Source organism: Heteronotia binoei, chromosome 17, assembly GCF_032191835.1.
Source record: "Heteronotia binoei isolate CCM8104 ecotype False Entrance Well chromosome 17, APGP_CSIRO_Hbin_v1, whole genome shotgun sequence".
Taxonomy (NCBI): Eukaryota; Metazoa; Chordata; class Lepidosauria; order Squamata; family Gekkonidae; genus Heteronotia; species Heteronotia binoei.
The window spans coordinates 49,801,980-49,829,978 of NC_083239.1; the positions used below are offsets into that span (position 1 = coordinate 49,801,980).

General features: G+C 50.3%; 1 protein-coding gene, 1 non-coding gene and 1 pseudogene across 2 annotated transcripts; 2 read left to right on the forward strand and 1 right to left on the reverse strand.

The window, feature by feature from the left end:
- Positions 1-337: 337 nt before the first annotated feature.
- Positions 338-15,169, forward strand: LOC132586404 (protein FAM98A-like). Its single transcript, XM_060258477.1, has 8 exons — positions 338-426; positions 5,463-5,599; positions 7,813-7,947; positions 8,768-8,952; positions 11,234-11,311; positions 13,092-13,208; positions 13,692-13,859; positions 14,979-15,169. The coding sequence occupies exons 1-8, from the start codon at positions 356-358 to the stop codon at positions 15,126-15,128; spliced, it is 1,041 nt and encodes a 346-aa protein (XP_060114460.1). The 5' UTR covers positions 338-355; the 3' UTR covers positions 15,129-15,169.
- Positions 15,170-18,802: 3,633 nt separating this feature from the next.
- TRNAP-AGG (transfer RNA proline (anticodon AGG)) lies at positions 18,803-18,877 on the reverse strand. Its single transcript has one exon. It is a non-coding gene; the product is annotated as a tRNA-Pro (tRNA).
- An 8,227-nt stretch (positions 18,878-27,104) lies between these two features.
- LOC132585883 (sprouty-related, EVH1 domain-containing protein 1-like) overlaps positions 27,105-27,999 on the forward strand; it is a 1,959-nt pseudogene continuing 1,064 nt past the window's right edge.

The following is a 27,999-nucleotide window of genomic DNA, read 5'->3' on the forward strand; positions in this document are numbered from 1 at the left end:
CTGCCCGGTTGCCATGGTGAACGAAGAGCGGCGCACGCATCAGCTCCTTCCACCGGTTGAGGTGAGGTTACGAGAAGAAACTCCTGATTGGCCGGAAGGAGGGTTGCTATGAGAAGCGCGTAGCCAATCAGAGACGCCCGGCGGTGACGGATGCGTTGGAGTTTCGGGCGTGGGCGGCTGGACGAGCCCTGAAGCGCGGAGGTTCGGGTTCGCGTCAGGGAGCCGTGTCATTGGCTGAGAGGCGGAGCTTCGCTGCGAGGTTCAGCCAATGATAAAAGCCTGCCCCGGTGCTGGGCGTGGCGCCAGCGTCAGCCAATCGAAAGAGAAGTCTGGGTGTTCTCTTCCAGCCGTGCGCATGCGTTGCGAAGAGGAAGTGGTAGGGAGAGTTTGCTCTACTGCAGGCATGGAAGGCGCTGGAGTCGAAGGGTGAGAGGTTTGGAGAGGGGTCCAGTTAGGGGTCTGTGGGAGGGGAGGATTGCCAACCTCCCGGTGGGACCTGGAGATCTGGAGCTGCAGCTGGTTTCCTGGTGGCTCAGTCTCCCTAGGTTAAATGGGCAGCTTTGGAGGCATTATACCCTGCTGAGTCCCCTTTCCTCTTCATACCCCACCTTTCCAAAGTTCCATCCCCAAATCTCCACGAATTTCCCAATTCATTAGGTGGGGAGCCATGCATTGAAAGGGGGGATGGAGTTCCAGGATTGCCAACCTCCAGGTGGTAAGAAGCATCCAAGATAGGAAAGGAAAGGTCCACTTTGCAAGCACCTGTCGTTTCCGACTCTGGGGTGACTCTTTCACAACGTTCTCACGGCAGACTTTTTACGAGGTGGTTTGCCATTGCCTTCTCCAGTCTTTTACACTTTCCCCCCAACAAGCTGGTGACTCATTTTACCGACCTCGGAAGGATGGAAGGCTTAGTCAACCTCGAGCCGACTACCTGAACCAGCTTTCGCTGGGATAGAACTCAGGTCTTGAGCAAAGAGTTCAGATCACAGTACTGCAGTACTGCTGCTTTACCACTCTGCAACCACCCTCAAATATGAAAAAGACTCATAAATTTATAAATATAATAAAGAACTTGAACCAAAGTGCAGTAGGAGTCCCGCCCAAGACCAAAGTCCTTTCATTTATAACCAGTGTTCATATTCTTAAAGGTGGTAATCCGAGGGGATGAACAAGCCGTGAAAATAGAGTCCGAGCTCCAAAGTTTCTTTCAGCGGTAGCTGGTGTAGAGACGAACAGCAGCTGTAACGCCTTTAGTAATCTGCAGAATATTTGAGCTAAATGCCATGTATGAATGATCTTAAGGATTTTTGAAGCTTGTAAAAGCCTCGTGTGAAACAGGGCAATATGTGCATCCCTGTAGTGGTCTTGCGCTTTGCTGCTATTTGTGTCAACACCGGCTACTGCTGAAAGAAACTTTGGAGCATCGGACTCTATTTCCATGGCTTGTTCATCCCCTTAGATTACAATTTTTAAGATTACCATGTTACTCTTTTGTTTGCTGTAGCCTCCAGGTGGTAGCTGGAGATCTCCCTCTATTCCAAGGTCAGTTCTTTTGGAGAGAATGGCTGCTTTGGAAGAAGAAAGAAGAAGATATTGGATTTATATCCTGCTTTATACACTGAATCTCAGAGCAGTCACAATCTCCTTTACCTTCCCCCCCCCCACACACATACACAAGTTATGGTCCACAACAGACGCCCTGTGAGGTGGGTGGTGCTGAGAGAGCTCTTGTAGCAGCTGCCCTTTCAAGAACAACTCCTACAAGAGCTATGGCTGACCCAAGGCCATTGCAGCAGCTGCAAGTGGAGGAGTGAGGAATCAAACCCGGTTCTCCCAGATAAAAGTCTGCTCTTTCAAGGACCACCTCTGCGAAAGCTATGGCTGACCCAAGGCCATTCCAGCAGCTGCAAGTGGAGGAGTGGGGAATCAAACCCGGTTCTCCCAGATGAGAGTCTGCCCTTTCAAGGACAACCTCTGCCAGAGCTATGGCTGACCCAAGGCCATTCCAGCAGCTGCAAGTGGAGGAGTGGGGAATCAAACCCGGTTCTCCCAGATAAGAGTCTGCCCTTTCAAGGACAACCTCTGCCAGAGCGATGGCTGACCCAAGGCCACTTCAGCAGCTGCAAGGGGCGGAGTGGGGAATCAAACCCAGTTCTCCCAGATAAGAGTCTGCCCTTTCAAGGACAACCTCTGCCAGAGCTATGGTTGACCCAAGGCCATTCCAGCAGCTGCAAGTGGAGGAGTGGGGAATCAAACCCGGTTCTCCCAGATAAGAGACTGCCCTTTCAAGGACAACCTCTGCCAGAGCAATGGCTGACCCAAGGCCATTCCAGCAGGTGCAAGTGGAGGAATGGGGAATCAAACCCAGTTCTCCCAGATAAGAGTCTGCCCTTTCAAGGACAACTTCTGCCAGAGCTATGGCTGACCCAAGGCCATTCCAGCAGGTGCAAGTGGAGGAATGGGGAATCAAACCCATTTCTCCCAGATAAGAGTCTGCGCACTTCACCATTACACCAGACCGGCTCTCTGTGGAATCTCTGGGTGGGTGTGTAGTGCTGAGATCAGGAGGGTATTGTCTGCGAAGGGTGCTAAGACCCAACCTGGAAAAGACAGGTGATACACGTGGAATAGAGCAGGTTGTGTAGTGCAAATAAGGGTGTGGGGAGGAAACAGAAGGGAGTGCCGCACTCCCAAGGTGTGATAGTTACTAGCCATTTCTCCTCCAGAGTCGCAGGGTGCTGTGGTGGCCTGAAGTATTAAGCCAGAGGTGGGGAGACCCCAGGGGCAAATCCCTGTTCAGCTGAGAGGCTGACTGGATCAGCAGTTCCCAACTTCTTCTATCTTGTATTGTGGGTTAAGTGCTGGTCTCCAAAACATCCTATTGTTAGCAGTTTTGCTCACGTCACACAGACTGAATGTTATGGCTTCGTTTATTGAATTAATCTATCCAGCCCCTCCTTTGGAACAAAATGTCGATTTTCCCCAAAGGAAGGCTGTTATATATTTGCAAACATTCTGTGTTTGTGCTTATCATTTTTGCCATGTATGCATTTCTGTGGGTGGCTTTAATGGATAACCCCTGGCAGGTAGAGTTGGCAGGAACTAGTGCATCAAAGACACTTGCTGGTAGGCTGAGAAAATAGGAATAGGAGAAAGATTTTGTGTGGCTCTTGAAACCCCCACCGCCCTCTCGGCCAGCTTGGAAAAGGCCTTTCTCTCTTTAAATCACTTTGCCAAATTAAGCCAGCCAGTGGCTTGGAGAATACGTTTAAAGTTAAAGTTGCTGTCTTTCCCTCTCTCCCTCCCTCATCTACCTTCCTTCCCTCCCTCCCTCTCTCAAACATCTGGCATTCATGTCTTGTGGCTCTCAAACATCTCACATTTATTCTAAGTGGCTCATCTGTTAAGCAAGTTTGGCCTCCCCCCCGATCTAGGCAATACTATTATGGGACTTAATGCCATTGACTATACTAGTGGTTCTCAACTCTTTTTGTGTGTGTGTGTATTTTTATTTATGTGCGTGCACACACATCTGGAAGTCACGGCGACTTCTAGTGACTGACCTCTACCGGAATATGGCGGATATTCGGAGAGGTGGCTGAATAAATCCTACTGCTGCCTTCCTGACTTCTGGTATCCCAAGGAGGTCTCCCATCACAAGTGCAAAGTAATGCACATTGGGGCCAAGAATCCCAGCTACAAATGCAAGTTGATGGGGTGTGAACTGGCAGAGACTGACCAAGAGAGAGATCTTGGGGTCGTGGTAGATAACTCACTGAAAATGTCAAGACAGTGTGCGTCTGCAATAAAAAAGGCCAACGCCATGCTGGGAATTATTAGGAAGGGAATTGAAAACAAATCAGCCAGTATCATAATGCCCCTGTATAAATCGATGGTGCGGTCTCATTTGGAGTACTGTGTGCAGTTCTGGTCGCCGCACCTCAAAAAGGATATTATATCATTGGAGAAAGTCCAGAGAAGGGCAACTAGAATGATTAAAGGGCTGGAGCACTTTCCCTATGAAGAAAGGTTGAAACGCTTGGGACTCTTTAGCTTGGAGAAACGTCGACTGCGGGGTGACATGATAGAGGTTTAAAAGATAATGCATGGGATGGAGAAAGAGAGAAAGAAGTACTTTTCTCCCTTTCTCACAATACAAGAACTCGTGGGCATTCGATGAAATTGCTGAGCAGAAAGGTTAAAACGGATAAAAGGAAGTACTTCTTCACCCAAAGGGTGATTAACATGTGGAATTCACTGCCACAGGAGGTGGTGGCGGCCACAAGTATAGCCACCTTCAAGAGGGGTTTAAATAAAAATATGGAGCACAGGTCCATCAGTGGCTATTAGCCACAGTGTATGTGTGTATATAAAATTTTTTGCCACTGTGTGACACAGAGTGTTGGACTTGATGGGCCGTTGGCCTGATCCAACATGGCTTCTCTTATGTTCTTATGCTTGCCAGAGTTGACCCTGCTTAGTTTCCACGATATGACAAGATCAGGCTTGCTTGGGCTGTCCGCGTCAGGGCATGGTTCTCAGCTTTTCCTCTCTTATGCCCCGCCAATCATGTCAGAAAGGTCACAGGTGGATAATCTCAGGCAGATAGGATTGACAGGAGAGAGGACATTTCACTTGCAGGTGAGCATGGGGACTGAGGCAGACTGAATTCCTAGCAGTTGTTATGAAATACCACCTAAAGCAGGGGTAGCCAACGGTAGTTCTCCAGATGTTTTTTCCTACAACTCCCATCAGCCCAAGCCAGCTGATGGCTCTCCATGGTCTCAGGCTGAGGTCTTTCCCATCACCTCCTGCCTGGTCCTTTAAACCGGAGGTGCTGGGGATTGAACCTGGGGACCTTTTGCATGCCAAGCAGAGGCTCTTCCACTGAGCTACAGCCGCACTTCATGGCTCTGCAGGGTCTCAGGCTGAGGTCTTTCCCATCCCCTCCTGCCTGGTCCTTTAAACCAGAGATGGCAGGGATTGAACCTGGGACCTTTTGCATGCCAAGCAGAGGCTCTTCTGCTGAGCTACAGCCCCACTTCATGGCTCTCCAGGGTCTCAGGCTGAGGTTTTTTGTAGGCAAAAAACATCTGGAGAGCTACCATTGGCCACCCCTGACCTAAAGCATCCCTGCATCCCACCTGTGGTAAGTGCATCAGTGGTCAAGGGAACCACTGCGATAGGTAATCTTGGCCCAGCCTAGCCTATGTTGTCAGGTGGTTGTGAGGGTGAAATGGAGGAGGAGAGAATGACATATGCCTCCCTTGGAGGAAGGTCGGGATTCTAAAACAATATGTTATGTTAATCACCTGCCCTTTCTCCAAGGATGGCTTACTGAGGTTGGAAAATCCAGAAAGATGAATATAGCAGGGAGGGAATATTTACAAAGCACTCGCTTCTTTGGCTGTTCCTTTTCCTTGGGCGTGACAGTCAACTGCTGTATCTTGTGTTCCCAGGTGGCCGTCTATAGAAACCTTTGCAAAGGTGGCCGAAGCTGGCGTTTCCAGCTCCCAATTCACTTCTCTTTGCGCTTGGCTTGTTTCGGAGCTCCGAGCCCTTTGCCCTTTAGAGGAGGACGTCAGTCCCGCTTGTGGTATGGAACCAGAGCTAGATGTGATGTGTGATATTCTTTGGGTAGAAGCTGGAGGGTAATGGAGGGGGAGGGCTGTCACACACAGGAAGCTCCCTTATGCTGAATCAGACCCTTGGTCCAGCAACATTTGATCCGTCTGGAGCCACAATTGCCTATTCAGACTGGCAGCAGCTCTCCAGGGTCTCAGGCTGAGGTCTTTCCCATCATCTCCTGCCTGGTCCTTTAAACCAGAGATGCTGGGGATTGAACCTGGGACCTTTTGCATGCCAAGCAGAGGCTCTTCGACTGAGCTACAGCCCCACTTCATGGCTCTCCAGGGTCTCAGGCTGAGGTCTTTCCCATCCCCAACTGCCAGGTCCTTTGAGCTGGAGATTCTGGGGATTGAACCGGGAACCTTCTGCATGCCAAGCAGAGGCTCTAGCACTGAGCTACAGCCCCACTTCATGGCTTTCCATTGTCTCAGGCTGAGGTCTTTCCCATCCCCTCCTGCCTGGTCCTTTGAACTGGAGATGCCGGGGATTGAACCTGGGACCTTTTGCATGCCAAGCAGAGGCTCTTCCACTGAGCTACAGCCCCACTTCATGGCTCTCCAGGGTCTCAGGCTGAGGTCTTTCCCATCCCCAACTGCCAGGTCCTTTGAGCTGGAGATTCTGGGGATTGAACCGGGAACCTTCTGCATGCCAAGCAGAGGCTCTAGCACTGAGCTACAGCCCCACTTCATGGCTTTCCATTGTCTCAGGCTGAGGTCTTTCCCATCCCCTCCTGCCTGGTCCTTTGAACTGGAGATGCCGGGGATTGAACCTGGGACCTTTTGCATGCCAAGCAGAGGCTCTTCCACTGAGCTACAGCCCCACTTCATGGCTCTCCAGGGTCTCAGGCTGAGGTCTTTCCCATCACCTCCTGCCTGGTCCTTTTTAACTGGAGATGCCGGAGATTGAACCTGGGACCTTCTGCGTGCCAAGCAGACACCCTGCCATTGAGCTACAGCCCCACTTCATGGCTCTCCAGGGTCTCAGGCTGAGGTCTTTCCCATCACCTCCTGCCTGGTCCTTTTTTAACTGGAGATGCCAGGGATTGAACCTGGGACCTTCTGCATGCCAAGCAGAGGCTCGACCACCGAGCTATAGCCCCACTTCCAGGCTCTCCAGGGTCTCAGGGTGAGGTCATTTCCCATCACCTTCTACTTGGTCCTTTTAACTGGAGAAGTTGGGGATTGAACCTGAGATCTTCTGCATACCAAGCAAAGGCTCTTCCACTGAACTACAGCCCCACTTCATGGCTCTCCAGGGTCTCAGGCTGAGGTCTTTTCCATCCCCAACTGCCAGGTCCTTTGAGCTGTAGATTCTGGGGATTGAACCGGGAACCTTCTGCATTCCAAGCAGAGACTCTGCCTCTGGGTTTAGAGATATACCAAGGAGTAGAATGTGTGTGGGGGGTGGGGTTAGCAGGAGCATGTAGCTGGTCATTGAGAAGCAGCAGATGAAATCTGACCTATCCGAATATTTAGGGTTCTACTGAATTTCTTGCCACAGTGTTTTATTGATTCAGATGGTCACTTAAAGGAGGAGAATCTTTAAATAGATGACAGGCCTTTAGAACTGGGTTGGGGAAGAAAGCAGTAAAACGATATTGCCTGTGTGAGCTGTAAAATGGGCCTAGTTACAGCGTCACATCTCAAAGGTCAATTCAATCTTCATTTATTTTAACTTCAAACGTGTACCTTTTATTGACCTACAGTGCACAATCTGCTTTGAGCCTCAGTGAGAAACCGTTCATTGTTTAAAACGTATATTAGCTGCTTTTCTTCCTTGTGGCTTACAACACAGATAAAACACAGGGAATAAAATACAGATATATATTTAAAAGAACAACATTTAAAGTTACAATTCAGTACTGTTAGTAAACTTAATCAAATATGGTTCTAAATAAAACTGTTTCCAGTTGCCTCCTGAAGAATGAAAATGTGGCGGAGGGGAGGTGGACCTCTCTGGGGAGGTTGTTCCAAAATTGCAGGGCTGCCACCAAAAAGGCCCTGTCTTGTGCACCCACCAAGCGAGCTTCTTTGATTGGTGGGATGATCAAGAGGGTCTCTCCCTGTGATCTTAATTCCTGGGCAGGAAAATATAAAATGTCATACATAAATAAATAAAAAATCACAAATCCTTCAGAGAGAGGGAGAGAGAGAGACTTTTATTGACATTAGGTTCCATCAGGTCCTGAAGATGCGGAGACGTTCCAGATCGAGATGAGCGGCCTGCTTGGTGAACTGCGTTGCCCGTACCCCTCGCTGACGACGGGGGATGTGACCACCAGGCTCCACACGCCGGAGAACTGCCTCCAACTTCTCTGTAAGTCCGTGGCAGAATTAGTCTTCTGGGCTTTTTCCTGAGCAAAGAATAGGCTGGCGGGTGAAGCGCTCCAAGCAGAGGGAGCTGTGCAGGGCTGGTTCTTTGTCCAAGCAACTGATGGGGGTGGCACATAGAGGAGGGTGCTGATAGGCTACGGGGTGCTGGGCTCACTTGCAGCCTGTCAGTGGCAGACCAGTGTCAACTCTCACGCCCCTCAGTGGCAGACCGGCATCACTTCTTCTGTGTGCATTGCTGCCACTTGGCTTGAGCCAAACACAGCCCCTCATTTGCCGCCCCCAAGTGCCTTTTGGGAAAATGAGCAGGAGAAAGGATAGGCGTGTTGCCGGCTGGTAAGCCCCTTAATCTGTATGGACGGCAGTCTGGGCTGAACTGGTGATCCTGCAGGAATCCCGCTCGAACCTGCTACAGCAGGAGCGGCCAAACTTGGTCACCGTAAGAGCCACATGGAAGAAATGTCAGATGTTCAAGAGCCACAAGACGTGACGGTCAGATGTTTGAGAGCTGTGAGACGAGGAAGGGAAGGAAGGAAGGAAAATAGATGAGGGAGGTGACGGGAGAGGAGGTGGAAAGAAAGCAACTTTAAATGCATTCTCTGAGCTGCTCGCTTGCTTGGCTTGGAGAAGTGATTTAAAGAGACAAATGCCTCCTCCAAGCTAGCCAATGGGGTAGTGGGGGCTTCAAGAGCCACGCAATATGTGTGAAAGAGCCACGTGTGGCTCCCGAGCCACAGTTTGGCCATCCCCGTGCTATAGTCTGAACAGGTCTAAAGCGTGCATGCCATCTCTCTGTGTCTCTCAAGATTTCTTGAGTTCCGAGCTTCTGGCAGCCCGGCTCCAAGCCCGGAAGAGACCCCCTTCGCCCGAGCGAGAGAATCGGTCTCCGGAAGCCGTGCGGGAGCTGCAGAGCATCTGCCGGGCCTTGGGAATGCCAGAAGCGGATCCGGCCTGCCCCGTGCCTCAGCTCCTGGCCGACATAAAAGCCAAGGTGGGAGCAGACAGTATAAGAGCTAGGACTTGTGGCTGCCGGACAGTTTTAGAATCTCATGACTACATAAAATGTCATACGGTAATCATTAATTACTCAACCCCCCCCCCCCAAAAAAAAAGGATCTTGTTGACGTCTGTGCTACTAGGCTCAAGTTGCACTGTTCTCCTGCAGTCCAACACAGCTCCCCTCTAAAACTGTCAAAAAATTGTAACTCTCAACTTATTAAAATAAATCTCAGCTTACTAAAGGGCTAGATAGGGTTTGCTAGTTTTGCTGTGGGGCGTCTTGAGTGTGGCCTCAGCCCGGAGCCAGGATGTCGCAGATCCACTGTTGCCTCTGTGGATGGCCTCAGCGAAGCTATCTTTTTCTGCCTCGTGCTGGGTTCTCCTCTCACTGCCTTCGGCTTTTCTTAACATCACTGTCTTTTCCAGTGTCTCCTGTCTTCTTAAAACGTCACCAAAATATAGTAGTCTCACTTGGGTCATTTTCACTTCTAGGGAGAGTTCAGCTTGACTTGACAGGAGTGACGAACATGCAGTCCGAGGACCGAATCAGGCCCCCATGGGCTCCTGTCAGGCCCACGAACAACTCACTGGGGAGGGACGGTGGCTCAGTGGTAGAGCATCTGCTTGGTAAGCAGGAAGGTCCCAAGTTGAATCCCCAGCATCTCCAACTAAAAAGGGTCCAGGCAAATAGGTGTGAAAAACCTCAGCTTGAGACCCTGGAGAGCAGGGGAGGGACGGTGGCTCAGTGGTAGAGCATCTGCTTGGTAAGCAGGAAGGTCCCAGGTTCAATCCCCGGCATCTCCAACTAAAAAGGCTCCAGGCAAGTAGGCGTGAAAAACCTCAGCTGGAGACCCTGGGGAGTCTCATAAGTGTTAGGGAGGGATGGTGGTTCAGTGGTAGAGCATCTGCTTGGTAAGCAGGAAGGTCCCAGGTTCAATCCCCGGCATCTCCAACTAAAAAAGGTCCAGGCAAGTAAGTGTGAAAAACCTCCGCTTGAGACCCTGGAGAGCTGCTGCCAGTCTGAGTAGACAATACTGACTTTCATGGATCGAGAGTCTGATTCAGTAGAAGGCAGCTTCATATGTCCATCTCCTTCCTTCTCCCTCTCTCTTGCTTCCTTTTGCGTCACAGCTTGCTTTGCCAGGATCACTCAATCGCACAGGAGCTACAGAGCAAAGCCTCTGTTTTCTCCATTGGCTGACCAACATGTGAAGCCATTTATGTACAAAAGCTCGCAATGTCCAGCCATCTCATGTTTTCCCCTGGATCTTAGGCTCAGAGCATTGACCATGAGATTTCTGTAATGAATGTCAATACATCAAAAGTAGGTTTGCAGTTAAACACATACGCACCTGAACAACACCTGAACAGCCTACTCAAGATTGCCACAGCCCAGGCATTGTCTCCAGATTTTGATGCAATAATTCAAAGCACAAGGTGTCAGTTATCAGAAACTGTAAATAAACAAACCATTCATTGCAAGAGTGCTAATCTTTTAAGCATATTTTATTCTATTTTTTAAAAAAATATCTTGAGTTGTGTTTTGTGTCTTTTATAGAGTTAAGATATCCTCTACTTAGCATTACACTTTATGACACACCTGGCTTGGCCTGACAGGGTCTCGTTTATGTTGGCTCCATCCCTCATAACAAATGAGTGACACCCTTGATCTGGAACCCATTTGGTTGCCTTTTTTTGGCCACAACTTACCTTTTTGCAATAAGGGGATTAGACCGCTGATAACTTCCAGGGCTGTTGTAGAGCTTACTGGAGAAGTGTACATTTGATTCCCCATTCCTCCACTTACAGCTGCTGGAATGGCCTTGGGTCAGCCACAGCTCTCGCAGGAGTTGTCCTTGAAAGGCCAGCTTCTGTCGGAGCTCTCTCAGCCCCACCCACCTCACAGGGTGTTTGTTGTGGGGGAGGAAGGGAAAGGAGCTATTCTGAGTCTTTGATTTAGAGAGAAGGGCGGGGTATAAATCTGTAGTCATCATCTTCTTCTTCTACATGGTGTCCTTGCTGCATTTCAGGGGTTTGGTCTAAGCTATTTTACCAAATGATATCCAAGTGGGATTATTTTTTTGCAGTGAGTCTTAACTCCTAGTTAAGAGAGATGTAGGGATGCAAGCAGTGATCTCTCCCCACCCCCACCCCCAAAAATGATGCAGATGTCTCCCCAACCTCCTACTAGGTGGTCATTCCCCCCCCATTATGTAAATTATCTGCTTTTTTTTCCTTTCCCCAAACAGCTAAACTTGTGGTCTCCCTCTTAGATTTTGGAATCGCTTTCCTTTATGCCTCCGGAGCAGATGGCGCCGCTCCTGAAAACACCGCTGACTTCTGAGAAATGGGTAGGGGGAAGTTTCTTGGGGGGACTCTGCCCAGCCTCTGCCTCCATTGATTCCCCGGCCCTGTTTGTAGTGGGTGGGGCCGTCAAGAAGGGAGTGGGGCAAAGTTGCTATGACCAGGGGTGGAATTCTGGCAGGAGCTCCTTTGCATATTAGGCCACACACCCCTGATGGAGCCAATCCTCCTGGAGCTTTTTGTTGTTGTTCAGTCGCAGAGTCGAGTCCGACACTGCGACCCCACGAGCAAAGTCACGCCAGGCCCTCCTGTCTTCCACCATCCTCCGAAGTCTGCTCAAATTCATGTTCGTTACATCAGTAACGCTGTCCAGCCATCTCCTCTTTTGCCGTCCCCTTCTTCTTTTGCCTTCTGTCTTTCCCAGCATCAGGGTCTTCTCCACTGAGTACTCCCTTCTCATTGGGTGGTCAAAGTCTTTGAGCTTCAGCTTCAGCATAAGAACATAAGAGAAGCCATGTTGGATCAGGCCAACGGCCCATCAAGTCCAACACTCTGTGTCACACAGTGGCAAAAAATGTTATATACACACATACACTGTGGCTAATAGCCACTGATGGACCTCTGCTCCATATTTTTATCTAAACCCCTCTTGAAGGTGGCTATACTTGTGGCCGCCACCACCTCCTGTGGCAGTGAATTCCACATGTTAATCACCCTTTGGGTGAAGAAGTACTTCCTTTTATCCGTTTTAACATCCGTTTTAAGCATCTGACCTTCCAAGGAACAGTCAGGGTTGATTTCCCTCAGAATGACTGATCTGATCTTCTTGCAGTCCAAGTGACTCTCAGGAGTCTTCTCCAGGGAGTGCTCCCTTCTCGTTGGGTGGCCAAAGTATTTGAGCTTCAGCTTCAGCATCTGACCTTCCAGGGAACAGTCAGGGTTGATTTCCCTTAGGACTGACTGATCTGATCTTCTTGCAGTCCAAGCGACTCTCAAGATTCTTCTCCAGCACCACAACTCGAAAGCATCTATTCTTCTGTGCTCGGCCTTCCTTATGGTCCAGCTCTCACAGCCATACATTACTACTGGGAATACTATGGCTTTGACTATACGGACTTTTGTTGGCAGGGTGATGTCTCTACTTTTTATTATGCAGCCCAGGTTTGCTTACAAGACTCTTTTTTGTAAGCTCTTGGAGGATTGGTTACATCAGGGGGTGCGGCCTAATATGCAAAGAAGCTCCTGCTAGAATTCCAAGCTCTTGGAGGATTGGCTACATCAGGGGGGTGCAGCCTAATATGCAAAAGAGCTCCTGCTAGAATTCCAAGCTCTTGGAGGATTGGTTACATCAGGGGGTGCAGCCTAATATGCAAAGAAGCTCCTGCTAGAATTCCAAGCTCTTGGAGGATTGGCTACATCAGGGGGTGCGGCCTAATATGCAAAGAAGCTCCTGCTAGAATTCCAAGCTCTTGGAGGATTGGCTACATCAGGGGGTGCAGCCTAATATGCAAAAGAGCTCCTGCTAGAATTCCACCCCTGGCTATGACACTGCCTTTCTCCTGTTCCCCCCCCCCCCCACCTAGTAAGCAGAAGAAAAGAGCAAGGGTCCGGAAGCAACTTAAAGACTAAGAAAATTTGTGGCAAGGGATGAACTTTTGAGAGTCACTGCTCGCTTCTTCAGCTACCGGTCTGAAGAAGTGAGCACTGACTCGCAAAAGCTCTTCCCCAGCCACAAATTCGGTTAGTCTTTAAGGCGCAACCGGACTCTCACTCTTCTCTGGTGCTGCAGATGGACTGACTTGGTACCCGTCTCGATCTGCCTTCTAGAAAGCACTAGAGAAGATCCACGGAGCGTTGCGGACGGAGTACCAGTGCCGCAAATGCATGATAATCACTCGTTTTGACGTCACAATCGAGTCGTTCTACTGGTCCGAGAGAGCAAAGGTGAGAGATCGGGCAGGTCAACAGTCAAGGCTGTGTGCCGCCCCCTCCCCCCCCCCCCCCCGGCCGGTTTTTTCTTTGCCTCAGAAGGAGAAATGTTGGAATCGCCAATTCAGCGATCTCCTCCGTTCAAGTATTTTTAGCCTGCTTTTATCTTGGAAAAATGATATCCAGAATGAGAGCCAGTTTGGTATAGTGGTTAAGTGTGCGGACTCTTTATCCGGGAGAACTGGGTTTGATTCCGCACGCCTCCACTTGCACCTGCTGGAATGGCCTTGGGTCAGCCATAGCTCTTACAGAACTGTCCTTGAAAGGGCAGCTTCCATCAGCTCTCTCTGCCCCACCTACCTTGCAGCATGTCTGTTGCGGGGGGGGGGGGGAGGTAAAAGAGATTGTGACCACTCTGAGACTCTGAGATTCAGAATATAGGGCAGGATATAAACCCAATATCATCTCCTGTTTTCTTCTACCTCTTGCCTCCGCTAGGATCGCAGTGCGGCCATGTTAAAGGCTTTCCATCCCTTGCGGCAGTCTCTGCAGGGGGATTCTCGGGTCATGCTTGCGCATTTGCTGGCAGCCAGAGACGACCTCTCGTGCATCATCAAGACCAGCAGCGGGACCTCCCGGGAAAAGACCAGCTGCGCCATCAACAAGGTATGGACTCTGGGAGGAAATCCAGGACCCCAAATGATACTTCTGGGATGGAGACAGCCATATTTCTTGTGGCTGCATACGTGCAGTACTTTAGCAGAAGCGCAGAATTGCCTTGCGGAGCAATGGATGACTTAGGCAAATGAGTTTATCCCACCGGATTCACTAGCCAATATGCCCTGAGCCTGTCTCTCCTGCCACCCACCCAAGTGCTGTCCCTAATTACCCTTTGTGAGAGCCAGTTTGGTGTAGTGGTTAAGTGCGCGGACTCTTATCTGGGAGAACTGGGTTTGATTCCCCCCTCCTCCACTTGCACCTGCTGGAATGGCCTTGGGCCAGCCATAGCTCTGGCAGAGGTTATCCTTGAAAGGGCAGACTCTTATCTGGGAGAACCGGGTTTGATTCCCCCCTCCTCCACTTGCACCTGCTGGAATAGCCTTGGGTCAGCCATAGCTCTGGCAGAGGTTGTCCTTGAAAGGGCAGCTGCTGTGAGAGCCCTCTCAGCCCCACCCACCTCACAGGGTGTCTGTTGTGGGGGAGGAAGGTAAAGGAGATTGTGAGCCGCTCTGAGACTTTTCGGAGTGGAGGGCGGGATATAAATCCAATATCATCTTCTTCTTGATTTCCCCAGAACCAAGGATGGAAAAATGCTGTGGGCAAACCTCCTCCCCCGGGGAAGATCTAGCCCCGTCCCCACCCCATAGCAGTTGAGCAACTAATTGGTATAGCACAAGGGTGACCAAACTGTGGCTCAGGAGCCACATGTGGCTCTTTCACACATACTGTGTGGCTCTCAGAGTCCCCACTGCCCCGTTGGCTGGCTTGGAGAGGGCGTTTGTCTCTTTAAATCATTTATCCAAGCCAAGCCAGCCAGCAGCTTTGAGAATGTATTTAAAGTTACTTTTTTCCACCTCTCCCTCCCTCCTCCATCTACTTGCTTTCCTTCATCTCTCCCTCCCTCCCTCCCTTTCTTCCATCTTGTGGCTCTCAAACATATGACGTTTTTTCTACGTGGCTCTTCCTTTAAGCAAGTTTGGCCACTCTTGGTATAGCACTTCCTGTCTGCTCCCCATTGCCCCCATGTGGCTGCCTCTGGAATAACGCCTCCCTTCTGCCCTACAGGTGCTGATGTCCGGTAGCGTCCCAGACCGGGGTGGGCGTCCGAATGAGATCGAGCCCCCTATGCCCATGTGGGAGAAGAGGCGAGAGGGGGGAGGAGGGGACGGCAGCCGCCAGCGCTGGGGCAAAAAGGGGAAGAAGAAGAAAAAATAAAAACAGGAATTGCAGCCCTCTTTCGAATGGCGTACGCTCAAGACTGTGCTGATTTATTTGGGGAGTGCACGAATGGGGTGGCGGTGTCTTGCTTCCCGTCACTGATCATTGGAGGAGCAGTTGGCTGTATGGTGGGACTAGAATTTGTGGCCATGGCTACAAAGTTTCCTTTTCTGCAGCGTGTGGGGAGTGAGGAAGCCGTTTTAATGCACCTTTGAACCGGAAGCAAGTCTTCTAATGAACGTATGAACACATGAATCTGCCTTCTACTGAATCAGACCCTCGGTACATCAAAGTCAGTATTGCCTACTCAGACTGGCAGTGGCTCTCCAGGGTCTCAAGCTGAGGTTTTTCAATTTGCCTGGACACTTATTAGTTGGAGATGCCAGGGATTGAACCTGGGACCTTCTGCTTACCAAGCAGATGTTCTACCACTGAGCCACCGTCCCTCCTCTAATGGTATGGCTTGACAGCAGATGCCTGCCAACTTTAGGGAGGGACAGGTGTCTGGAACAGAAGTAGATTACTTGTGGGGCAGGGGGGGAGTTTTCATCCAGGGTAAGGTGGTGGGTTGGCAGGTATTTTCTGAGCACTTCCCCTTGTGGAAGATTGGCACAATTTGGCCATAGAATTCCAAATGTTATCAATACCCTTTGGATAAGGTGCTGCCATTTCAGTTATGGATAGTAGGAAGGCTACCCTGTTGACTGACTGTCTGAATTGTGAATTTGCTTCCCAAGATTTGGTTCTGCCTTCGGTAGCCCAGTATTTGCTATGTAGAGGCAGGTAACAGCAAACCACTGCTGGATGCCTTTTGCCTTGAGGTGGATGGACCAGGTTTGGATAGGTCTTGGATAGGAGACTATCAAGGAAATCCAGGGCTGCCGCTGGGGAAGGGCTCAGTGGCGGAGCCTCTGTTTGGCATGCAGAAGGTCCCAGTTTCAATCCCCAGTTAAAAGAGTGAGGTAGGAGGTGATGTGAAGGATTTCTGCTTGAGACCCCGGAGAGCCTCTGCCAATCTGAGTGGGCAGTACTGACCTTGACGGACCAAGGAACTGATTCAGTAGAAAGCAGCTTCATGTTCATGTAGTTATTTTGGGGGTTGGGCATCTAAGTGGAATTGCATGCAGCTGTCTTGTGCTGATTCAGATCCTTGGTTCATTGAGGTCAGGATTGTCCACTTAGAACAGCAGCAGCTCTCCCGGGTCTCAGGTATTGTCCACTCAGACTGGCAGCTGCTCTCCAGGGTCTCAGACAGAAGTCTTCCGCATCACCTCCTGCCTGGTCCTTTTACCTGGAGATGCCGGGATTGAACCTGGGACCTTCTGTGTGTCGAGCAGAGGCTCTACCACCGAGCTACAGCCCCACTTCATGGCTCTACAAGGTCTCAGGCTGAGGTTTTTCACATCACCTACGCACAGGAGTGTCAAACATGTGGCCCGGGGGGGGGGCAATCAGGCCCTCGGAGAGCTTCTTTCAAGCCCCTGAGCAATTGGCTACCATCCACTTCCTTTTCCCTACCGTTTCCTTCTGCATAACAGCTTGCTTTACAAGGTCTGCTCAACTGCACAGGAGTCACAGAGCAAAGTCTATATTTTCTCCGTGGGCTGAGGCTCCTCCCTTCGGGAGGGAGAGCTTGCTTTGTCAGGCTCTCTCCATCGTACAGCAGAGCTACTGAGCCAAGCCTCTCTCCTTTCTATTGGCTGAGGCTCCTCCCCCTCCTGGGGAAGGAAGGGAAGAGCCAGAGCTTCCTTTGCCCAGTTCCCTGGATCCCATGGGAGAGATACAAAGCACACTCGTAAGAGTGCTAATGTTTTAAGTATGTTTTATTTTAAGTTTTGTTTTTTTTTAAAAAAGATCTTTAATCGTGTTTGTGTTCTTTATAAAGCTTATATCTCTGCTACCTAATCTTAAATAGGTACACGGACGGCCCAGCCCAATATGGCCCGGCCCAGCAAGGTCTCATTTATGTCAGATCCGGCCCTCATAACAAATAAGTTCGCACCCCTGACCTACGGTGTGGTCCTCTTAGCTAGAGTTTGAACCGGGGACCTTCTGCAGGCCAAGCAGATGCCCTGCTACAGCTAGGAATGGAGGCTAGTAATTGGCTACAGAGCATGGATGAGAGGGAACGGAATGGAAAGCCTTGCTTAGCATGATATAATAGTAGAAGGGCCTGGATTGTGAGACGCAACAGCGTCAGCCTATGGAAAGAGATCGTGGTGGGAGAGTGAATGAATTATTTGCAGAACTTCCACACCGTTTCTGGTCTCTCTCTCCCACCTGCCGAACCGTCTGCTGTTTCCGGGCAAACGATTTCTCTGTGGCCTTCAGCCACCTTCTTTTCCACGTCAACATTTGGATTAGAAAGTGGGAGCCCCAGCCGCTCCTACACTGTAACGACCTCCAAAACAAGGAGAGGTCCTGCTGTGGGCAGAAGCCAGCCCTGTCCCAATTCAGGAACAGCTCTTGTTACAATGACAAAGGCGGCTCGAGCAAGTGAGCCAAGTTGCATTCCAAACCATAAATGGGGGGGGGACACAGCAGGGGGGCTAGGAGCTGCCCTTCAATAAATAGCCCTGTTTTAAATTGCGTTTGTTCGAGTGTTCTGGTTTCCGAGCTGCCGGTCGTCCCCCCTCTTTTTCAGGGCCTCCAGGCCTTGGACGCTCGCGGGAGCTGTAGGCGATCCATCCCTTCCAGGAGGAGAGTGACAGAGGGCTCGCTCTGGGCAGCCTGCGCCGTGCTCAGAAGACGCCTGTTCTCCGCCTCCAACTCCAAGCTGTGGCGTTGGAGCTTCTGGTGGGCAAGGAGCAGCTGGTCTCGTTCCTGCAAAGGAAGGCAACGCACGAGTGGCTCAGGGTGGGTAGCTAACGAGCAAAGCCCTGGGCCCTTCAAGCAGGGACCCAGCCCCGAGCGAGAGGTGAGAGACGGAGCAAGAGCAGCCACGAGCACAGGTCCCCGAGAAGGTGCCCGTGATAGAGGTTGACAAGATGAAGCACGGGATGGAGAAGGTAGAGAAAGGAGGACTTTTCTCCCTTTCTCACAATACAAGAACTTGTGGGCAGTCCATAAAATTGCTGAGCAGTCGGGTTAGAACTGATAAAAAGAAGTCCTTCACCCAAAGGGTGGTTAACACGTGGAATTCACTGCCACAGGAGGTGGCGGCGGCTAGAAGCATAGACAGCTTCAAGAGGGGATTGGATAAACAAGTGACGTGGGGAATGCATTACAAGTTAAAGTTGCTTTCTTTCCACCTCTTCCCTCCTTCCTCTCCCCATCTATTTTCCTTCCTTCCTTCCTTCCTTCCTTCCTTCCTTCCTTCCTTCCTTCCTTCCTTCCTTCCTTCCTTCCTTCCTTCCTTCCTTCCTTCCTTCCTACCTACCTACCTACCTACCTACCTACCTACCTCTGATGTTCATGTCTTGTGGCTTTCAGACATCTGACTTTTATTCTATGGGGCTCTACTGTCAGAGACCATCATCCAGAGCAGCCATTTTGTCCAGGGGGATGGTTCTCGGTCATCTAGAGATCAGTTGTACATATGAACATATGAAGCTGCCTTATACTGAACCAGACTTTGGTCCATCAAAGTCAGTATTGTCTTCTCAGACTAGCAGCGGCTCTCCAGGGTCTCAAGCTGAGGTTTTTCACACCTTTTTGCCTGGACCCTTTTTTGGAGATGCCAGGGATTGAACCTGGGACCTTCTGCTTCCTAAGCAGATGCTCTACCACTGAGCCACCATCCCTCCCCAAATTCTGTAATTCTGGGAGATCCCCTGGTGGTTGGCGACTCTAATTCTTAGTCTCAACATATTTATGTTCTGGGAGCAAGATGTTAGTTTTGCGCATTCACTTGTGTATACATCTGGTATGTCTTTGTGTGCAATTCATACACACAATGTACAGAAGCTATAGTACGGTATATGTGTAGCATATGCTGCTGATTTATCAGTGCACAAATAACATTTGGAAACGTAGGTGCTAGGAAACAGTAAATCACCCAAAAAGAAAAGAAAAGGGTTCAATTCTCCTGAGAGAAAAGCAAAATTACCTAAAAAGTGGATTTAGGAAGACAAAATAACAGGGAGGAGTACTTCAAAAACCATCCCTGCATCTTTGGCATAGAGGTCTATCAGTGGCTATTAGCCACAACGTATGGTTGAAACTTTGTTTGGGGCAGTGATGCTCTGTATTGTTGGTGCTGGGGGGGGGGCACAGTGAGAGGACTTCTAGCCCCACTGGTGGAACTCCTGAGGGTGCCTGGTTTTTTTGGCCACTCTGACGCTGTGTTGGGCTGGATGGGCCATTGGCCTGATCCAACATGGCTTCTCTTCTGTTCTTATGTGACACAATGTGTTTGGATGGATGGGCCATTGGCCTGATCCATCATGGCTTCTCTTATGTTCTTATGGTGCCCCAGACCTCTCCTAGCGTCTGCCAAGTGTTTTCAGAAAGTAGGTGGGGCCAGATTCAGCTTTTGCCCAGCAAGGCTTCTGATTGGCCACTGGAAAGATTTGATCGGCTGTGCACATTTTTACAAATGTTGCTTTGGTGGCAGCTACCCCCCACACCACAAAGGACCTTCATTGTAAGGTTGCCAGTCTCCGGGTGGGATATAACACATAAGAAGACAAGAACCTAAGAGAAGCCATGTCGGATCAGGCCAATGGCCCATCCAGTCCAACACTCTGTGTCACATAAGAACATAAGAGAAGCCATGTTGGATCAGGCCAATGGCCCATCCAGTCCAACACTCTGTGCCACATAAGAACATAAGAGAAGCCATGTTGGATCAGGCCAATGGCCCATCCAGTCCAACACTCTGTGCCACATAAGAACATAAGAGAAGCCATGTTGGATCAGGCCAATGGCCCATCCAGTCCAACACTTTGTGCCACATAAGAGAAGCCATGTTGGATCAGGCCAATGGCCCATCCAGTCCAACACTCTGTGCCACATAAGAACATAAGAGAAGCCATGTTGGATCAGGCCAATGGCCCATCCAGTCCAACACTCTGTGTCACATAAGAACATAAGAGAAGCCATGTTGGATCAGGCCAATGGCCCATCCAGTCCAACACTCTGTGTCACATAAGAACATAAGAGAAGCCATGTTGGATCAGGCCAGTGGCCCAGCCAGTCCAACACTCTGTGTCACACAGTGGCCAAGAAACCCAGGTGCCATCAGAAGGTCCACCAGTGGGGCCAGGGCACTAGAAGCCCTCCCACTGTGCCCCTCCCCAAAAGCACCAAGAATACAGAGCATCACTGCCCCAGACAGAGTTCCAACAATATACTGTGGCTAATAGCCACTGATGGACCTCTGCTCTACATAAGAAAAGCCATGTTGGATTAGGCCAATGGCTCATCCAGTCCAACACTCAGTGTCACACAGTGGCCAAAAAAACCAGGTGCCATCAGGAGGTCCACCAGTGGGGCCGGGACACTAGAAGCCCTCCCAAGCACCAAGAATACAGAGCATCGCTGCCCCAGACAGAGAGTTCTAACAATATGCTGTGGCTAATAGCCACTGATGGACCTCTGCTCCATATGTTCATCCAATCTCCTCTTGAAGCTGTTTATGCTTATAGCCGCCACCACCTCTTATGGCAGTGAATTCCACGGGCTAATAACACCAGGAGAGTCGTCGCAACAAAACTTGTAGAAAGAGAATAAGACTGTGACAATATTTACCTAACAACTGATACTATAACTCTGTACAATGAATTTTACTTTGAGCAAAGTGTATCTAAAGTGTGTGATTCAACATACAATAATACCGCAAATGTTTTATAATCCCGGTTGCTTTGGTGACTCTAGATCAGGGGTCCTCAAACTATGGCCCGCGGGCCAGACGCGGCCCGCTGAGGACGTTTATGCGGCCTGCCGGGTTATGGCAAAATCAGACCGGAAGTGACGTTCGACCTAAACTCGCGTTAGCAATGCACACTTCCGGCACTGGGCTGAGGTGGTGGAGACATAGTGTGAGGTGATACTGAGGTGAGGTGAGTTCCCAGGCCAGGGTGTGTGGTGTGGGGAAGGGAGAGAGATGCAGAAGACGGAGAACTGGTGGCCCGCGGCCTTGTACAGTAATGGCAGTCCGGCCTTCCAACAGTCTGAGGGACAGTGAACTGGCCCCCTATTTAAAAAGTTTGAGGACCCCTGCTCTAGATAGCCTCAGGCTGAGTGCAGGCCCCCATGCAACTCTCTGAGGATTATAAGACATTTGTAAACCGTTTCGAAATAACATTACTCAGGAATATATCATTGAATGGAATATTGAACACTTTGGAAGAATCAAGGACTTTGTATTTGTCCCTTGGATTGTGTGATTATCATTGTATAGCGTTGTATTTTTTTTGAATGTGGTATTGTATGTTGAATGACACACTTTAGATGTATTTTGCTGGAAGTAAAATTCATTGCAGAGAGTTATAGTATCAATTCTTAGTTAATATTGTCACAGTCTTATTCTCTTTCTACAAGCCTCGAGGTGGGCCCAGGAGATCTCCCGCTTTTAAAAAATGGCAGAGATCAGCTCCCCTGGAGAAAAGAATATAAGTAACTGGTACCGATGTACAAATGGAAAATTTGCAAAAATCATAAAGATATTCCCACTTTCAATGTGTGTTCATGCATTTGATTTAGTGCAAATATAAGACAAAATAATAACCAATAATAATACAAAGGAACAGTAAGGTATCTGTACTCCCCCTGCTCATGCGCTATGAAATTTCTACAAAGAACACAGCCTTAATATAGTCCGTAGCTAAGTGCTGTAGGGTGGAGTCCTTAGTAGTTCCGCTCATGATGTTGTCATGGAGAGAATAAGGAACCGTATAGAAAGGAATTCTCACGGTTTCACTTGTCCGGTTCTTCGTCAGCCTCTTCTCTTGCCGTTTTTGGAGCCACAGTAACTTTGTTTCAAACACAGATCAATGCATGCTCTAAACCTTTGCTGCCAGCTTTCCAAATGCATGTACACACATTGCAAGTGAATATCTTTATTGTTGACCGGTGATTTTTGTATATTTTCCCCTGGAGAAAAGGGCTGCTTTGAGGGGTGGACTCGGTGGCATTGTCCCATGCGGAGGCCCCTCCCTTCCCCAAACTCTGCCCTCTCCTGGATCCACCCCCAAAGTCTCCAGATATTTCCCAACACAGACCTGGCAACCCTACTTCGTTGTGAGACTGCAGCAGCCATTTTGTGTCAGAGCCCCAAAGGTGCCCACAGCCTCAAAAGAGGTTGGGAGGAGTCCTGTGACGAGCAGCTTTGAGTCAAACCTCCTCTTATGGGCACCCATTTCCCTGACTGTTCTACCCTTGTCCCGGAAGGCACTGCTTCAGTGCTCTATGGTGGCAGCCTAGAATGGGTGGGCAGGAAGCAAAGTTCCCTTCCTCCCTAGGCCTTTGAGCCAAAATGGGAGTTTGTGGTGCGTCCGGAAGAAGGGGCAGCCAGTTTGCTAACAGAGCAGCCCTCATTAACCCCTGGAGAAGCCCACACCACCCTTTCTTCACTTCTCATGTGATTTTGGGTGGCGGGTGGCTTGCTGGCCTTTTGACTTGGGAGGGGGCGGCCAAGGAGAGCCCCAGGTGAGCGAGACCTGCTTGGACTGGCTGAATCTCTAGCCAGCCTAAGCAGGCCTTGCTTGCCTGGGGCTCTCCTTTCTTGCATTGGGTTGCTTTTGGCTGGTGGCAGGGGGCGGGGCAGCGTCATATGCTAATGAGTTATGTTAATGAGTTCCACCACTTATTTTTCTACAAAACAACCCCTGGTTTTTGTTGTCCGGGCGAATGCTTTCTGGCCCATTGCATCCTTCAACTGACCGCCAAGTCCCCATGCCAGATCTACCAAGCTTCCTGCTCTTTCAACAGGGCCAATAAGCCTCATGCTAAATGCCAGGCCGGGGTCTCCCATCTCACCTCTTCCAGCGCATTCAGCTGTTCCAGGAGCTGCTTCTGCATGTTGCTGGGGGTTCCGACTCCATGGTGGGGCTCCAGCAGCCAGTCCTCTGTTTGTGTGCTGGTGTGTTTCATCAGCTGGCTGATCGGAGTGCTTGTGGACGGGGTTCGGTGGCTCTTGTTCCTCGCCCTTCCCGGGGGGAAGGTGAAGGCTTCCTCTTCTGAACCTGCCGTGACGCAGAAACGCAGTTAAAAGCTCAAACGCCCCTGAAACTACCTTCGGTTGAGTCAAAGTCAGGATGGTCTGCCCAGACCAGCAGTGGCTGTCCAGGGTCTCAAGCATGGGTCTTCCCCATCTCTCCCTGTCTGTTCCTTTAAGAGGATAAGAACAAGAGAAGCCATGTTGGATCAGGCCAATGGCCCATCCGGCCCAACACTCTGTGTCACACAGTGGCCAAAACCCAGGTGCCATCAGGAGGTCCACAAGTGGGGCCAGGACACTAGAAGCCCTCCCACTGTGGCCCCTCCCAAGCACCAAGAATTCAGAGCATCACTTGTCCCAGACATAAGAACAGAAGAGAAGCCATGTTGGATCAGGCTAATGGCCCATCCAGTCCAACGCTCTGTGTCACACAGTGGCGAAAAAAACCCAGGTACCATCAGGAGGTCCACCAGTGGGGGCCAGTACACTAGAAGTCCTCCCACTGTTGCCCCCCCACGCCAAGCACCAAGAAGACAGAGCATCACTGCCCAGACATAAGAACATAAGAGAAGCCATGGTGGATCAGGCCAATGTCCCATCCAGCCCAACACTCTGTATCACACAGTGGCCAAAAAAACCAGGTGCCATTAGGAGGTCCATCAGTGGGGCAGGACACGAGAAGACCTCACACTGTGCCCCCCCCCCCCAGCACCAAAAATACAGATCATCACTGCCCCAGACAGAGTTCCAACAATACTCTGTGGCTAATAGCTCTGATGGACCTCTGCTCCATATGCTTGTCCATTCCCCTCTTGAAACTGTCTATGCTTGTAGCTGCCACCACCTTCTGTGGCAGTGAATTCCATGTGTTAATCACCCTTTGGGTAAAGAAGGACTTCTTTTTATCCATTCTAACCCGACTGCTCAGCCATTTCATGGAGTGCCCATGAGTTCTTGTATTGTGAGAAAGGGAGAAAAGCACTTCTTTCTCTACTTTCTCTATCCCGTGCATAATCTTGTAAACCTCTGTCATGTCACCCCTCAAGTCTCCAAGGTAAAGAGCCCCAAGCGTTTTAACCATTCTTCATAGGGAAAGCGTTCCAACCTTTTAATCATTCTAGTTGCCCTTTTCTGCACTTTTTCCAGTGCTATAGTATCCTTTTTGAAATGTGGTCACCAGAATTGTACACAGTACTCCAAATGAGGCCGCACCATCAATTTATACAGGGGCATTATGATCGAGCCTGGGATCTTCTGCATGCCAAGCAGAGGCTCTGCCACTCAGCCTCTGCCCCTCAGTTGGCTGTCTGGGGCATGCAGTCTTCGGCAGATGCCAGCTTGGGAGGTGGTCTTAGAGTGGCTGCGGGAAGGGAAGAACACCCTGCTACCGGTCGGCATCTCTGCGGGAGGAGGAAAAAGCCATCGGAAAATTTGCTTGGAAGAGAGTCGGGGCATCCGTGTTTTTAAAAGGATGAACGGCTCAGTTCTGTCTGGAAATAGCTCCCCCTGGATTGCATTCCCTGATGGACAGAGGTTGCGACCGACACACGAAAAAATGCACTTTCAATCCACTTTAAGTGTACTTTCCAACTGCATGAAGGAACGTAAAGTGCACATAAAGTGGATTGAAAGTGCATTCGTTTTTGTGTCGTGATGGCTGCCGGAGATGCTCTCTTCTCAGATATAAAGACTAATATATTTTCCCCCCAGTGGGAACTCACTTCTGCTTCAACAAATCTGTTGGGCTTTAAGGCTCCTCTTTGCACTTTCAACAGCGAGGAGCGTGCACTCTCTGTGCGTGCTCAGGGGGGCTTGTAATCTAGTTGGACGCCATGCATTCCAGAAATGAACAGTCCTGGCTCAAAGCAGGCCCTGAGGAAAAGGAACGAGGAACTACATGTGGCTGATAGAGTTAAGCCGGCATTCCCTCTGGTTTCAGAGCAGTGGCTTTCAGCCAAAGTGGCCCGGAAGGTGCGCTATGCCAGCTGCTTCCAGATTCCCCCAGAACCTGTGCCCCATTTCTGGTGCCCCAGTTTGGTGTCATGAATAAGTGCGCGGACTCTTTTCTGTGAGAACCCGGGTTTGATTCCCTACTCCCTCCACTTGCAGCTGCTGGAATGGCCTTGGGTCAGCCATAGCTCTGGCAGAGGTTGTCCTTGAAAGGGCAGGCTCTTATCTGGAGAACCGGGTTGGATTCCCTCCTCCTCCACTTGCAGCTGCTGGAATGGCCTTGGGTCAGCCATAGCTCTGCAGAGGTTGTCCTTGAAAGGGCAGACTCTTATCTGGGAGAACCGGGTTTGATTCCCCTCTCCTCCACTTGCAGCTGCTGGAATGGCCTTGGGTCAGCCATAGCTCTGGCAGAGGTTGTCCTTGAAAGGGCAGACTCTTATCTGGAAGAACTGGGTTTGATTCCCCGCTCCTCCACTTGCAGCTGCTGGAATGGCCTTGGGTCAGCCAGAGCTCTGGCAGAGGTTGTCCTTGAAAGGGCAGACTCTTATCTGGGAGAACCGGGTTTGATTCCCCCACTCTTCCCCTTGCAGCTGCTGGAATGGCCTTGGGTCAGCCAGAGCTCTGGCAGCGGTTTGCCCCTGAAAGGGCAGACTCTTATCTGTGAGAACCGGGTTTGATTCCCCACTCCTCCACTTGCAGCTGCTGGAATGGCCTTGGGTTCAGCCAGAGCTCTGGCAGAGGTTGTCCTTGAAAGGGCAGACTCTTATCTGGGAGAACCGGGTTTGATTCCCCACTCCTCCACTTGCAGCTGCTGGAATGGCCTTGGGTCAGCCAGAGCTCTGACAGATGGTTGTCCTTGAAAGGGCAGACTCTTATCTGGGAGAACCGGGTTGAGTCCCCACTCCTCCACTTGCACCTGCTGGAATGCCTTGGGTCAGCCATAGCTCTGGCAGCGGTTGTCCCTGAAAGGGCAGACTCTTATCTGTGAGAACCGGGTTTGATTCCCCACTCCTCGCCCTTGCAGCTGCTGGAATGGCCTTGGGTCAGCCATAGCTCTGGCAGAGGTTGTCCTTGAAAGGGCAGACTCTTATCTGGGAGAACCGGGTTTGATTCCCCTCTCCTCCACTTGCAGCTGCTGGAATGGCCTTTCAGCCGAAGCTCTCGCAGAGTTGTCCTTGAAAGGGCAGCTGCTATAAGAGCTCTCTCAGACCCACCTACCAAACAGGGTGTATTTTATTGGGGGGGAGGGTAGGTAAAGGAGATTGTCACCATTCTAAGATTCAGAGAATAGGGTGGGATATAAATCCAATATCATCATCATCATCATCATCATCATCATCATCATCATCATCTTTTGCCTTACCAGAGCTCGGGTGTGGGGTGGGCGCCGGTGTGGACGTCTGAGGCGTGCTGCTGTCGGAAGTGCAGGAGTGGAAACGCCTCTGGCATTCCATTTCCACCTGGTCCTTACACTGCTTGTGACAGACCATCCCGCAGTCTGCGGAAGACAGAGAGGGCTTAGCGGGGGAAAATGGTGTGCTCCAGAGGGAGGGGCTTAAAGGGACTGAGCTGCTGCCAAAGCAAGGATCCACACCTGCCAATCAGAAGCTTTGCTGGGCAAAAGACCCACTGGCCCCACCCACATTCTACAAAAACTCAGGGGGCTCGTGGGCGCCCTGTTGGACACCCTCACTTTAAGCAGGGCAGCTACGCTACTGCATCTTGCTCGGGATCAGCCCTTCCCTTGGCCACTCATGGGAAGTGGTTAGAGGCAACCGTGTTAGCATGGCCGGTGCGTGGGAGTAGGCTAAGTAGGCAGCCGCCTAGGGCATCACCTGGCCTAGGGGCACCGCCAGGCACCCCCTCTCCCCACACACAGCGTGTGTTCTTTTTGGAGCCTGCCCTTCCCCAGTGGAGCACAGATGCTGCCCGGGCCCAAAGTGTATGGCGCCTGTGCGGCAGGGATAAATGAACCAATTGTAAAACCTGAAGAAGAGCCAATTACAGTTTCTAAGAATTGGTTCCTGTTGAAGCTGTCTCCTGCCACTCATTCTTCCTACTCTACTTTAACAGAGCCATAGCCTCATCTTTCTTGCATGTGAAGGTCTTGTCCCTGGCACCATCCGGCTAGACCTGGCACCGTCCTGCTAAAAGGAGCAAGTAGTATTCTCACAATTCTTATTGCTTAATCTCACAATTTTTAAAAAAAAATTAAAATAAAAAACTGTAATTAAAAATGTGAAAAGTTTCACGTTTCTTCATTTCTCCTACAATTCTTTCTTTTAAATTGGGGCGAGGGGACACTAGTGGGCAGCTCCCCTAGGGCACCAGAAACCCTAGATTGCCCTGTGACAGGGAGATCTTGTCAGCTGTGATGGATTGATTGATTTATTATTTCACATTCTATCCCGCCCTTCCCGAACGGGCTCAGGGGAGGATCACCTCATAGGGCAGATGTTGTCGTCTGTCTTTTCTTGCTTCAGGCTGGAAGTGCATAAACTCCTGGCATAAGTCGTGCATGGGCAGGAAGGTCAATAGCTAGCTTGGGGTCTTCGTGGATTTCTTGGCAAGGCTGAAAAAGCACCCAAAGTTGGCGGGGTTTTTCCCGTCGCTGCACTAAGTTTTGTAGTCCAGATTGTTGCGGCCCGTTCTGTAACCTCATAACTAGTGTTTCGCTGAGATAGTGAGAGCTAGCTCATAAGGGTTTTTTTAGCCTCCCGCTCAAATATTTTTGTCTTAGCACAGGAAGGACGGCCCCAGGCCAACGAATTTCTGCAGTAGCTTACAACTTTCAAGCCAGTAGCTCACAAAGTAGAA

Excerpts from the sequence above, each read along its gene's own strand:
- LOC132586404 (XM_060258477.1), top strand. The coding sequence starts at position 356 with ATGCGTTGCGAAGAGGAAGTGGTAGGGAGAGTTTGCTCTACTGCAGGC. Across the intron at positions 7,948-8,767 it reads GAACTGCCTCCAACTTCTCT|ATTTCTTGAGTTCCGAGCTT; the intron begins GTAAGTCCGTGG and ends GTGTCTCTCAAG. Across the intron at positions 13,860-14,978 it reads CCAGCTGCGCCATCAACAAG|GTGCTGATGTCCGGTAGCGT; the intron begins GTATGGACTCTG and ends TCTGCCCTACAG.